Source organism: Aythya marila (genome assembly GCF_965140915.1).
Source record: "Aythya marila genome assembly, chromosome: 10".
In the NCBI taxonomy this organism is placed as follows: domain Eukaryota; kingdom Metazoa; phylum Chordata; class Aves; order Anseriformes; family Anatidae; genus Aythya; species Aythya marila.
Genome location: NC_139051.1, coordinates 7,390,325 through 7,404,767, shown reverse-complemented (window position 1 = coordinate 7,404,767; position 14,443 = coordinate 7,390,325). Strand labels below are relative to the sequence as shown.

The 14,443-nt window shown below is 47.5% G+C and overlaps 1 protein-coding gene across 1 annotated transcript in view; it reads left to right on the top strand.

Annotated features, from left to right (window-relative positions):
• Window positions 1-550: 550 nt before the first annotated feature.
• SYNPR (synaptoporin) overlaps window positions 551-14,443 on the top strand; it is a gene marked incomplete at its 5' end in the record, with an annotated part of 94,905 nt that continues 81,012 nt past the window's right edge. Inside the window, 5 exon segments of the mRNA XM_082768455.1 lie at window positions 551-579; window positions 3,625-3,750; window positions 3,752-3,775; window positions 3,777-3,819; window positions 3,912-3,977. Of these exon segments, the coding sequence (XP_082624581.1) occupies window positions 551-579; window positions 3,625-3,750; window positions 3,752-3,775; window positions 3,777-3,819; window positions 3,912-3,977 (288 nt within the window).

The window sequence follows — 14,443 nt, the reverse complement described above, 5'->3', positions numbered from 1 at the left end:
GCTGGAGCTGAGAAATCTGGCGTGCTAAGCACCATATGGTCCTCCTCGCGCCTGTGCGAGACCTCCTTTCCACACCCAACTGCTCACAAAAAAAAATAGTGCTGGTGCTATCACCAGTTGCCTTCAATCCCTTCAAATGGGGTGACCCCCACCGTCTGGCCTTCACTGCTGCAGCCTGGATGGGCCCACGGGCCATAGGCTTTGTGCTCTTTTACTTACAAAGAGAAATGTGTTTTCAGCTGTTTGTTTTTTTGTTTGTTTGTTTGGTTGGTTTTTTGTAGGTTCTTGTTTTTTATAGGTGCGTGTGTATATGTGTGTGCGCTTTTAGTGTCCAGTCTAGCAGAACGAGAAAAACTTCCATGTTAGCAGATGGTTATAATCTTTAAACCAAAGATGTCCCAAGCAAAGCTAAATCCCCACTGTCTGGCAGTGACTGCAGCAGAGGCAGTGCCACTGCTGGTGAACACATCAGGTTCATCCCTGATGTTGGTGTCCCCCCTCTCACAATGGCCACTGCTCAGCTCCCGTGGGTATCACTTAATCCTGAGCCATGTGGAACCTCTTCCAGGAAAAGGAAAGGTGGGAAGCTCCTGTCTCTTGGGAGCACGTGCATGGTGTGAGATCTCGTCTGGGGAGAGCAGAATTATTTTATAGGGACAACTTTTCATTCGTGCTATTTTCTAATTGCACCTTTTATAGCATTTTTTTTGATTAATGCATGCCAAGCACAGCCATCCAGGTGTGAAAACAATGAATATAATTTAGTAAAAGAAGTAGTCTTAGTGTGCAGGTTCTTGCTGTTTCTCAACTAATTGCAGACCTATCATGTCTGCTGGTTTGAACATATGTTTCAGTGTATTATATTTTATCAAAAAAGTGTGGATCTCTAAAAATGTCATGTGCAGAGCAAGTTGTGTAGTGTGAGGCTCAAGAAGTGACAAGAAGATGCTCTTCTAAGCTAACTGGGACTGCATGCAAAGAGAGCAGCTGTGAAAGCCAGAGAGACACATTCTGCCATATCGAAGGACAGATGCTAATAGTCATCGGAAAGACTTAATGAAGGCTAGAAGAGGCACCGAGTGCTGACTATAAAACCAGGTTACTGCCACTGTTCTGCAAGGATTTCTAGCCAGGGGGGAGCTGAGGTGGGGATGGCTGAGTGCTGAACAGCACCAAGCCAAAACTCAGCTGGGATGGTGGAAAGGGGATGGAAAATGCAGCACAAGGAGCTCCTCAGCTCCTGAAGTGTGCCGAGTTGGAGAGCAATGGGGAAACCATTATGGTTGTCAAGAGAGACCGTCCTGGTGGTGCTGAGGGTCTGCAGAATGTCTGCTTTTGTGTGTCTGAGACTAACAGTTTCTGAAAACAGAAGCTCAGGTGCTCCTAAAAATCTTAGGATTAAAAGAAAAGGTAATTAATGAGAGAGTAGGTGAATAGGCTTATGGTCCTTCATGGTAGTCAATGGAGATTGAGTTTTCATTTCTACCAATAAAATTAAGGGGGAAAAAAAAAGCCCACATCTCCCTGGTCTGATGCTCAGTTATAACTTTACAAAATGTTTCAGTATTTTGTGTGGCTGCACTTTTTGGGCACTGGGCTGGTTTCTGGCCCAGGTGTGTGAGCTGCAGGCAGGTGGCTCACAGGGACCTGGTCCTGGTTCTCTGCAGCAGTGGGGGAAGCTGTGGCTGAAAGGCAGAGGGTGGCAGGGTGCTGCCTGCTTGTGCCCTCTGGAGACTTAGGGGTGCTCTGTCTCTTTACCTCAGCCAAGGCAGTCTGCCTCCCATAGCACTAAGCCACCTCCAGGCAGTTACTACAACTGCTGAAAAGCGTTGTGGTCCCTTAAAATACGTGTGTATATATATATATATATAAATGTAAATAAAAAAATTCCATAATATTTCATAATCAATTTCTTTCCTGATTCTTATTTCAAGGGCAAGAAGAAAGGAGAGCTATAAACTACAATGGCTGTGTGTGTTTGTTGCTTTGTTATTTTTTCCCCTTGAAAAAATGAAATGTAATTTTGACCCCAAAGCTATTTTTGATAGGGGAAATGTTTAAAAAAAAAAAAAAAAAAAAAAAAAACAGTTGGGCCCACTCCCTTTGCTGTCATAGGATGTGACTGGGTTCCTTGCAGTTCCTCGATTCTGACACAGAATCTTCTACATCAAACTCCACTTAAACCTTCAGAAATTCATTACCCCCACATGCCTCTTGTTTGCTCCTAGAGCACATATGGATTTTTTAACTGAGCTTTGTTTTGAACAAAGCTAATTAATGTAAACTCCTGCAGCTGGTTGGTTGCTTACAGAGAAATCTTCAGGTATTTTTGTGGCAGGTAGTGCTGTCTCTGACCTACTTAGGGCCCAAATCCTGTTAGAGCACTGGGGTCCTGGTGGTAGAGCTGTGTGTCAGGGTGGTGGTGAGTGAAGTACGTAAGTGCTTGCAGAACTGGGGGCTAGATCTTGCTGGATATGTGCTGTTACGTAGGGCCATGTGCTTATGCTCCCAGTGCCATCCTGAGCCCTTGCTGGGCAGGATCTGGCCCCATCACAAACCTCTCGTGGTGATGTTTTAAAGCCACAAGGAACTGGAAGCGCTGTCAGCACGCGAGGGCAAGGCAAGCATGGACTTACGCAGGGAACTGCTGCTCCTGCCAGGCTGTGCCACCCAGGATATATTCTAATTACTGGGGTTACGTTGGGAAACGAGGCCAGCACAATGACAACACACATGGAAAACGCTGCTCTGCTGTCAAGGAAATGCTACAAAAGCACGAGGGAGCGCTTAGGGAGCGGGACAGAAGCGGGGCTGCCACGGGGGGCCGGGGGTGGCGGGAGAGTTTGCCTGGGGAGATCAAGAGGGGAAAGAAGGACACGGCCCTGCTGCTCCTGCACAGATACGAGTAGCTTCTTGGCAGGTTGTTTTTTTCTTCCTTTTTTGTTTTATTTTTTATTTTTTATTTTCTTTCTTTGCTTTTTCTTTTTTTTTTTTTTTTCTTTTTCCCCAACGTTTTCCTTCTGAAATAAAAATATTTAAAAACTAAAACAACATTTTTTAAAATTTTCTTTATTTTTTTCCCAACGTTTTCCTTTTGAAATAAAAGTGTCTAAAAATTAAAATATCTATATTTCAAAATAATAATAATAATATGATAAGTGAGTGGTGGAGTGAGGGGTGAGCATCAGCCTGTGCATCAGCCAGCAGACGGAGGTCAGAGTGGTGCGGGGAATCTTTTACTTATATTTTTAACTCTTTCCCCGACCTTTTTCTTTTGAAATAACAATATATAAAAATATAATGCGCACACACACACACACATATATATATACGTGTGTGTTTAAAAAAAAATGATAATAATAAGTGAATGGGGGAGTGAGGGGCGAGTGCTGTGCACATCAGCCCGCGGATGGAGGTCGGAGTGGTGCAGGGGCGCGGGAAACCTTTTAACTAATTAATTAATTATTTTTAACTCTTTCCCGACCTTTTCCTTTTGAAATAAAAATGTTTAAAGATTTAAAAGAATAAAATAGAGAGATTTATGTTTAATAATGGTAATCCGATAACAGTAAGTGAGTGGGGGAGTGAGGGGCGAGCGCAGCGCGCATCAGCCCGCGGGCGCAGGTCGGGGAGGTGCGGGGGGCTCGGGGCGGTGCGGGGGGCGCGGGGCGGCTCCGCGGGGCGGTGCGGGGGGCGCGGGGCCCCGCCCGGCTGCTCCGCCCGGCGTGCGCGGGGGCAGCGGCGCGCAGCGCATCCCCGGCTGGCGGGCGGCTCCGCTCGGCTCCGCGGGGCTGCGGCGCCATGGAGGCGGTGGACCAGGTCCGCGGAGCTCCGCGGGGTGCGGTGCGGGGCCGGGGGAGGGTAAAGGTGCGGAGCGGAGCGCGGTGCTGACCCCTTCTCTCTGCCCGCAGCTCGCCTCCGCGGGGACTTTCCGCGTGGTGAAGGAGCCGCTCGCCTTCCTCAGGGTGCTCGAGTGGGTGAGTCCCGCGTGGGGAGGGATGGGGAGAGGTGCTCCGGCCGCGGGGGGGTCGCCGTGGTGGTGGTGGAGGGCTCGGGGGGGGTGTCCCCAAGGTGAGCCCCGCGGAACAGGTGGGAGCCGGGCTGGGATGGGGTTGCCGGGCTGAGGATGGGGACCCGTCGTCCTGCCCTGGTGGGGTCGGTGGGACAGGCTGGGGGGGTTGTGGGTGTTCGTTATCCTTGTGCTGGATGTAAACAAATTTTTAAGAAAAGGGGGGGAAAAAAAGATCTTCGTTATGCATTGAGCAAACTTGTCTCTGGGCCGAGCGGGGAAGGAGGCAGATAATTGGTTTGCGGAGCAATGTCACTGTTGGTTGCTCTGATGCTCATTCGTAGTGAAGTCTGCAGGTCAAATGACATTCATCGCCAGTAGGTCTGCGGGAGGAGAGAGCCTCTCTGAACGGAAAGTTCAGAACATGTCATGGAGGATTAATCACATTCCCCTAACGCCGACTGGCTGGGGAATTATGTAAGCCGCGTATTTTGGGGGGCGCGTCCGTGCGCGGGTGCCTTCACCCGCACGTTGGCACCCGCCGCGCGCAGCCTGCCCGCGGGGTGCTGCTGAGGGGGAGTTTTGGCATGTGTGGGGCAGCTGCTCTCCCCGGAGCCAGCTGCTGGTCCCTGCACACTGCCAGCAGCTCCTCTCCACGCTGAGAGCCCCAAAGCCCCAAGTCCCATGGCACAGGGTGATGGGGACATGGGCTCGAGGTGGCCCTGCAGCGGGGTGACCTGTGCGTGGTGGCTATGGAGGGTGGACAAGGTCCCCAGAGCTCCTGCAAAGGCAGCTGGTGCTGCTGCCCCTGCCTGCAGGAGAGGTCGGGGTGCTGAGGGGCTGAGCACCAGACACGGTTCTGGGGGGCTTCAGCCACTCTGCAGCACGCCCTGCCACTCATTGTGAAAGTGAACATGAAGCAGAATGGGGAGCAAAGCTTTTTTCTTGGCAAATAGCTGCTGGGAGTGTGGTGTCTTCAATATCTGCCTGCTGAAGCTGTGCTGGTGGTGGTTGGGCAGTGAGCACTGGGGTGCACAGCCTGAATCCTTCCAGGAAACTGTTCCATCTCCCCAGCGTGTTGGCGTCTTTGGGACACGAAGTGTGGACTCTCAGGGCTCTTTTCTTGATGATTTTCCTAGTTCTGTAACTTTTTCCAACACCTGAATATAAGTCTGCCTTTGTCATGGTTGAAAACTACATGTGAAACTCTTGTGGTTGTATGTCTGTAAACACGTGTGTCTGTGTGGGAACAGCTCTGACACTGCTGCCGTGGATCAGTCCCTTGGGAACGGGGAAGGAGGATGCAGAGTGCATTAAAACTTAAGATGGTCTCAGAAATTACTCTTTCCCCCTTTTGAAATGTATCTGTGAGTAGAATTAAACACATCTTAGTGAAAGGAGTGTGTAGGACTGTATCTAGCTATACACTCGACAGGTTTTTTGGGTTACACAAATTCCAGTTCTCCTCAGCTCCTCGTGCTGCTCCCATCATCCTCCTCCTCTAACCGTGCCCACTGACTGCCATCCACCTCTCCCCACCATCTCTGGTCTCAAATAAGTGGCCATCTTTCCCTCAAACTCCTTTTTTTTTTTTTTTTTTTTTCCCAGCCTAATTGTCATTTTAAACTTTACAAAAATCTCCAGCAGATTCTGTGGCAGCTTTCACATCCCCCAGCAGCCTCGCAGCCTTCAGTGCACTTGATCAGAACAGTCAAATTACACCACTAATTGCTGAATTTACAGCTGTTTCATTTCGGGTGTTAAATGATGTGTGAGTGGGGTTTTTATGCAGAAAGTGCTGGTGACAGAGGAATTTATTAAACCTGCTCTTGTTAACGCTGATGAGTTTCTCAGAGGTTCGTGGTAATCACCTATAGGAAGGTGTGACCGGTGCCACGTGAGTGACGTGACAGCTGAATCATAACACAGCTTTACGTGGAGTTTTGGGGCTCGGGAAAGCAACAGCGAGTGATTGTAACATTGCCTTCTCCTGGCTTATTTACCATCTCACAGGGAGGTGTTAACTTGTGCTTTTGGAAAACTTGCACTTTTTTTATTCGTGTTTCCCAGAAAGCCAAGTTTTTGATTTCTAGTGTGAAATCAAGCAGGTAGGATTTGGGAGTGGGGAAAGCCCTTTCCACAGTCTAAGAAGGAGAAAAACTGGCACTGCTCCCCTGTTGTCTGTGTGCTGTAGCCCACGTGCTACTCGTGGCACCTCTGAACACCTCCCACCTGGGACCTAGGTCGCATTTGGAGAGAAGCAAAGCTCATGGCCTAGCTGGAGACACACTGGTTCTGGATGTTGGTTCGTGGCATGGGCAGGGTTACAGCACAGGTGGCAGGGCTCCTCGGACTTCCTTGATGATTTCCTGAGGCTTCCTTGGAAAAGTTGGTGGCCTGGAGGTAGTGTGGACCAAAAATGTCCTGAGCTGGTCCGAGCAGTCCAATCTTGAACGCGTGCTTTTGGGCAATTTGGGTAGGCCCATGGAGAAAGTGACTCAGGGGTCCACTTGTCTTGTTATTAAACCTCTCATACGCCAACTCCAGCAGTACTGTTGTACAGTAAAGTGCAAATATTTGCAGGTCTGGAGACAACTGGGATGGCTGTAGGCTTCTCAGGTGTGAAAGTGTGACTGCTGCAGGAGCAATCTGTTGGTGTGCGAGTTGCAGCTTCTGTGCAGTCACTGGTGCACTGGTGTCTTGAGGAGCAGGGACTCAGGCCTTTTTCAAGCTTCTGTTTTGATTATCACCCAGAGAGAAGATGCTGAAACAGGGCTGAGTCTTCTTAATATTCATGGTACGGTAATATGTTTTCATTTGTATTTCTCATGTACGTTGTAATCTTATTTCCAGCCAAGCAATTTCATTTGGAAGCCATGTAGAGACAATGTTGGCTCAGGCCCATGAAAGGTTAAAAGAAAAAAACACGGGACTTGTAGCAATTAAGCCTCAGAGTTACATATTTTTTAAAAAAATCCAGAGCTCTACCACTGTAATAGTGTACTTACAGCATACAGATCACAATTCTGGAGTTGGAAAATTGCACACAGCTGTACAAGATAGGCTCGGGGTGTTCCCAATTTTGAGTCAACTCTTGCTTCATGGCACACGTTGGGGGCAGGGGAAAGCTGTTTAAGAGCCAAGTTTGTTCTTCCTCCTCTTCGTTTCCTTGTCTCACTTGAAGGTCCATGGAATAACAGACAAGGATATACTGCTGAAGTTTATTTCTCATGGCTATCTACTGTGGCACTACAGTCCTTTGTGACCAGTTGCAATGCCATAGACACTATTAAAGCTCTGCTTGAGAAATGACTCCCCTATATGTGCACCTGACAGTAAAGAGAAAGGAAAGATGAAAGAGAAGAAATACGTTCATCTCCCTGGATTAATTTCCATCATGTAGATATCTGGATGTGCTTAGGTTGCTGTTATTGGGTCCCTGAAAAGTAAGTAAGAAAAGCAAGTTTATTGAGTGTGTTATATTTGTCCCAAAGTTGTTGCCTCTCTGGAGCCCTACAAAAGCAAATCAGCTGAAAAGCAGGGCGTTGTGCATCTGCAGTATGACATGGATATGACATACTTCATATAGATTCATGGGGTTGCCTGCAAAAAAAGATTATTTTTTTTTTTTGTAAATATGGATACTTTCAGTCATTAGGCTGAGGTTTTTAAGGACTTTGCTACTTCTTCACAGTGATTAACCACAAACAGCTCCATTCCTGCAGATCCAAAACAGCCTGGTGTTTGTCCAGTGACCACATAAAATACCAGGAGCTGCGGTGATGTCCATAATGCATTTCCCTGGAATCCTTGATAAAGCAGAGGTGCAGAGCCTGCACTGCTCTGCAGGTGGAGGGGCACTGGCATAGCCCTGATGACTCCGCAGGTGCTTTACAGCTCCTCATCACAAGCTCCTTGTTCTAGGCAGGAGCTGACCACCGCCAGCCTGGAGCCCTGCCCAGACGTGAGCACAGATAAGGGGGTATTTGGGGCACAAAGACCATACAAGGAGCTCTGTCTAAGCCAGTGCTGCTTTTACGGGGACAAATGTGAGACATTTGTGTTGCAGGACAAGCCTTATGGATGCATTCACAAGAGTGAGTCGTGTGTGCCCTCAGCTCTGGTTGCTTACAGGACTGTCCTGCTACTGTGTCCCTTTCACGTTGGTGTGGATGTACCTGGGAACAGTTTTATAGCTGTGGTTTTCATCTACTGGTGGTGTTGCAGTCTGAAGAACACTGCTGGGGCTTTTCTTCATAGATCAAGTTGGATGTGGACATTAAGCTGTTTAACAAACCTGAATCTGTGTGAGTTGTTTCAATACTTGCTTTGTGCAGAAAAAAAAAACCTACGTTCCAGTTTTTGCATGACTGTAGGTACTCACCACACATGGTCCTTCATGGGATGTACTAAAAGTTTTCAAAGCAGTGCCTGGCATTTGGACAACAAATCCCCATTCAGCTCTGATGGAAACTGGACAAGTGAAATGCCAATGTGGTTTCAAAACTCTGTGTACGTGGACCGAGCTGACCTGGCTTTGCTTTCTTGCCTTTGTGACATGATCACTTGACTTGGGAGATGAGAAGAAGGTCAGGCTGTTATCATCTTGGCAAGAGTCAAGCTTGCTTTGTTTGTACTGCCTCTGAAAGGTTAGCACCCTTGCCTTGCAAACAGATGCGTACTTGGAAGGCAAAGGGTCTCTCAGTCTTAAAAGACTGATAATAAGTCTTGTCTTTTGTTCTATGCTTGTCTGGCCATAGAGTGCTTTTGTTGGGTTATATTTGCATGCATATGAATGGTCTGAAGTAGCTGCATGCTTCCAAGTGTGTCCTGGAAAAAACTAGAGATCTTGGTGATGACAGTAAATGGGGGGGAACAAGGTGACTCCTGCATGAGGCATTTGTGATCAGCAATTTGCTCTGTAAAGTGTACTATGGGCCAAGGGTGTATTAAAGTTGTTTGAGCGCCACTTCACCAAGTTTGCTCGTGCTTGCTTGGTTTTTGCTCAGCCAGAAGGCTGCTGTCTGGCATGGGCAGAGGGCGATCCTTGAGGAGTACTGCAGGTGATGGAGCAGGGCAATCCTGCTGGAGCTTAATGTTCCTTGTAGATGCAAGGCTGGAAGATTGGACTGTTTGATCTTCCATGACCTTGTTTTAGGAGAAAAGACTTAATAATATCTTTGTATTGTTGAAAAGTTGATGTTGCTTATGCTCATGCAACACCAGGACCAGACTGTGCATTCTGTATTGGGGCTGTCCATCTCCATGTATAGGATACACGAAAATATTAAATAAATAAAAAAGATTGTTTTTTGAAAGTCTTCCTCGTAAAGCAGGCTGTTTTTGCAAACCTGTCCCACTTCCTATCTCACAGACCTTGTATATAGAGTGTCAGATCAATAAAATGTGCTACTTAATCAAAAAGCTGTAAATCCATTTCTATGGTATTTTAACGTTAGAAAGGTAATTACTGTGTAACTAACCCTTCTCTGTTAAGCTGTCATTAATTGGATGATTTCTTATAGGCAGCTTAGCATAATGCATGCAAAATACACTGTGGTTCAGCACGGACAAAACCTGCCACTTCAAAACAAGGGCGTGTGAGTGTCTGAGAGCAGCGAGCCCTGCAGACGGGCCCTGTAACTGGATGCACAACTTCTGGACACGTACCAGGGCACTGCTGCTCTGCAGGCAGCAAACTCTGTTGGAGAAGTTATTCTAATTAGGAAGAACTGGGAGGTGGTTTTTGCTGTTAGACATCAGGCTCTGTTGCGCGTGGTATTTCACAAATGTGAAATTTAGGAAAGATCTGGGAAGTTTTTGCTGCAGACAGATGTGAGAGCGTATGTCACTGTCGGTGGGACTGGGGCAGAGGCAGCAGAAGCTCTCACAGTGCCTGCACAGTATTTTACCTTGTGGTCCTAAAGTCTCAGCTTCTGGGAGTCTTGTGATTTGGGAACCTTTGGCTCCGACAAGCCATATGCTGCCATATGGTAGCAGGAGAGAGATGGGAGCCCTAAAGACTGCAAACTCGGAAGACAAGTGGAGGAGCAGGAAATCTGTTCTGTGATCCTGTGTTTGTGCAGACTGTGCAGAGCTGGCCCTTCTGCACACTGCTCACATGGATGTTTGTGTGCATAGATCCCATCGGAAACTGGGAATCATGTTGATCTTGTATCTGGAAGTTGTTTTTAAAATGGTACAAATGCTGGCATAGGCAAGGAGGGAAGGAGAAAATGTCAATAGTGCCTGAACACGTTGGAAGTAAATAGTGTCTTTCCTTCAGTATGTGCCTAATGTTTCCATTTGGGCTCATGTTATAGTCATGGAAGTATCAGTTGTAAAAGTCACACAAGTATTCATTTAAATCTTGATAATTCTCAGACAGGTCAAGCCCAAACTGAGTGGGACCAGGCACGCAAGAGTTACGTTGGGTTAGCACGTGTGGTTGAGGAACTGTGCTCAAGGAAGCTTGAGTTTTTGGAGTTAGAAAGAAATCCGAGTGAAACTGGTGAAATCTCCTTATGGTAAGCCACCTTCTTGATGGCAGAATCAGATGGTATTATCTGAGCGTGGCTGCTCAAAGCATTAGGAATAGAAGATGAGGAGAGAGACTCATTAATGCTAAATTTGATTATATATGCAAACCAGGTTTCTATGAAAGGAAGAACAAAAATGATCTGACTTTCAAACTAGCAAGAAGATGCACGGAGATAGAGGGCTGTGCCATTAGACATACACAGTTAAAGGCTCCTTGCCAATTTTTATGAGGGAGATGTTTCAGTCATCACTCCTGTAAATCAGCATCTGCATAATTGGAGCCCCGGGTAAAAGCCCTGCCTGTTGCCATCTCCGGATCCAAATGTTGCAGGCAGGGAGGAATGTGCTTGTGATAAACAGCTTCCATCCTTCGCATCCTGTGGTCCCCACGTGAACCTGAGCTCGTGGCACCCCACGTGGTCCCCAGGGGCACGAGTCTTCCTGATGATGACCCGAAACCTGTACTCAGGGAACCCCCTCATGCTGTGGGACGAGGGGTGCAGAAGGGTGATGCTGAGCCCCGCGAGGGCTGGCCATGAAGGGCAGAGCACCGCACCTGCACCAGCTTTCTCCTCTGGCACTGAATGAAAGCAGTTACATGTTTTATAGTCATGGGATGCCCAGTGGAGAACAGCACTGGGCCATCTGTCTGTCTGTCTGTCCAGCATCTGGCCAGAGGGCTCTTAAAAGCTGTGACCCCCCAGGGGGATCCACACGGTGCTGTGAAGAACATTGTGGAAAGGAACAGAAGGGTGGAGGTGCTGCTTTTAAGGTGTTTGTTCAAAGTGACATATGTACTGCAAAGTGTGACATAGTTGCTAAGGTGACAGCTTGCTTTCTTTTTGGCAAAAGCAAGGGAATACCGAATATAGACAGACTGCCAGCTTTTGCATTGTTTAATTTGCACAATTTTTTATCTTTTGGCAGAAACTTCTCAGGTTTGCCTTTGGAAACAATGTTTTTCCATTCAGAATACTTCACTGCTCAGCTGGAAAAGCTAATATTGCTGCCTGTTTTTAAGGAAATGCTTAAGTAATGTGAAACGATGGATTTTTCAATGGTTCTAACTGCAGACACAAATTATGGCATTAAAAGGGTTTGGTAATGGCATTCAGTCAATTAGGGAAGATTTCCAGAAGAGAAATCCAGAAGATTTTTGCGTGTTCTAGTTGTATATGGTAGCTAATTGCTCAAAGCTGAGCTCAGACACCCAGAGAGGTGAGAACTCCTGGTGGCCACGCTCGGAGGCGGTGGCTGTGATGGGAAGGAGCGATCCCACACCAGACAGCTCGGGTACTGCCAGCACCGAATGTTTTTATAACATTGTGATGGGAAAAAGCTCAGCAGAGGGTTAGACTAATGTGAGCCCTCGAGAGAGGGGCTCTCCAGAGCAGCAGGCATCTGCAGCGTGAGGCAGCGCTGTGGTCCTCAGAGAGCAGAAAGGGCTCAGGAACCTCGTGCCAGCTTCAGTCCTAAAGCAGTGGGGAAGGTGCATGGTGCAAGGAAGCTGTCTGGGAAAGGCTGCAGCACTGCGTCTATTGCTTTTTTGTTACACCTTTCCTTCTTCTGTGATGTTCTGACGGATGGATAAGCCTTGCTGTGAGCAAGCTGTTCCATCTGTGCCTCTTCCAAGACGCCGTAACACCTGGGAGAGGGCTGTGTTGGAGGTGGTGCCTGTGGGAGCTGCAGAGCTCGTGCCCTGGGGAACAGAGTGTGAGGCAGCTGGGGGCTTATTGGAGAAATTGGGGGAGCTCTGGGGGCCACCCAGCCTCTGCTCAGAGGTGCCATTGCATAGCAGAACTCTGTGTGGGTATTGTCAGAGTCAGAGGTCACCACACCCTGTACAGAGGGACTGGGGACACCTCTTTGCTAAGGTCCCAGCGGGCATCCTAGGCACTGAGGAGACAGTCTGCCATGCCTCTGTGTTAAGGAAGCAGGCAAAAAACTGGAGCAGGAAGATTTCAATAGCATGTTAGAAATGTTCCGATGGGTGTACGGTCCCAGAGTCAGCCACTGCCAGAAATAAATCTGATTTGACTGTCCTGCAGAACTCCCGGCCTGTCAACTTGATCCTTATTCCACAAGAAGCACCCGCTGCAAGCGGCCTGGCTGAGTATTCTCTGGAAGTGCACAGGAACCTGAAGTACCAAGGGTGAAATTCTGTCCAGAAGGTCTCTGAAAACAGTGCTGCCTAACAGCTGTGTGGTCACTGCTACCTCAGCCACTGACTTAGAGTAGCAGCACTTCAGCAGCTCTCTGAATTTCAAGCAGAGGTTTGTGTCTGTCCTCAAAATTCACCTTAGATGTCCATGCTCTGCCCTCCTGTGTTATTCCTCAGGTAATGAAAATGCAAAGTATTTTTGTTTTGAAGTGCAAAGCCTCGGCTCAAACCCTTAGACACTTGCATGTTGGGTGCTGGTATTGGTGCCCCATGTGTGACATTGTGTTTGCTGATCTCCCTGATGCTAGGGGAAAAGTCTCTCTGGCACCAGAAGCATGACCATAGAAGTAGCAAACCAATCCTTGCAGAGTTCCCAAAACCACAGAGACACCTGGCCTCTTGGTTCAGCCCACCTTTTGGGGAAGCTGGCACACGAGATGTGTTATGGTCCATGGCTGCTTTCAGCATCCAAGTCAAAATTCAGGATTTAAGAAAATATCTCAATTTAAGAAGCAAACTTGAGCCTTGCATGGAGTGTTTTCAGAGTGATCTTCTCCCTGGGTGTCTGCTGGGGGTATGCTCAAAGTAAAACAAAAAGATTAAAAAAAAAAAAAAAAAAAAAAACTGTGAGCAAATTTAAAAGCAAGTGGCTGCTTCCCCTGCTACTCCTCGTGCAGATGCACACAAAGAAGTGCCACTGCTCTGCATCAGTCTTCCCCTCCCCATTGAAACAGTTTTGCTATGGAGCTGGCTCTGGGGGCGACTGAAGAGGGCAAGGTCACAGCTCCCATTTGGGACTCTAAGGGGGAATTACGCCTGGGTATGTATTATACATATGGGGTTACAATGGGGTTAGGTTTGATCCTGGAAATTGCCTTATTACCACAGAGTACGTTCACTTGCATAATTACCCTTTAGAGTGGAGCAGTTTCTCTGGGTGCTTTCTCTGAAATTGTGCTTTGAAGCCTCTCCCCACCAAACCACAGCAAGCACAAGACTCCCCTCCCCACCACATCCCGTGGCCAGAAGCCCGCAGAGCTCTGCTGGTCGCCATCTCCAAGGGCAGCTGGCGTGCTGGAGTGGAATTAGGTTCTGCTTTGCAAGAACACGCCTGCCAAAAAAAATTAAACAATGGATGCCTTCCTGTTTAATTTTAACATTTTAATTAAATTCTGTGCTGCTGTGTGCCTTTGATCTCAGCGAGCTGATATGCACAGTGTCTTTTGTTGTGTCCTAGCAGCTTTTTATTCTAATCTTGCACGCGGATGCAGGAATGCATTTGAGTATGAATAAAAGTGCAAAAGCTGCATGCTGTCAAGTAGTGAGTGCATCCCAAACAGACTTTGCCAACTGGTGACCAAAGGCACATGGACCAAGAGATTATTTGGGAATATTTTAGTGATGTCTCAGTAGAGCTTTTTAAACGTAGTCTCTCTTTTTTTTTTTATCTACTTCTGTGAATGGTATGGGAAGAAAAAATGTCATGGGTGGAATTATCCACTGAAAGATTTGAGGCTGAGAGTGGTTTATTGCAAAACAGAATCAGCTTCAAACAGGATAATTAATAAAAATTAATAAAGTTTGATCCCTCCATCAGAGCAGAAGCAAGGCAGCGCTGCCTTCCTTGTGCTCAGGGCATGTTCATTGACTCGTCCCAGCCAACTGCACAGTGCGAGAGTGTTTGGCAGGCTGCTGCTTCTCCGTACAGAAACACAAAACATGCATACTGAGCG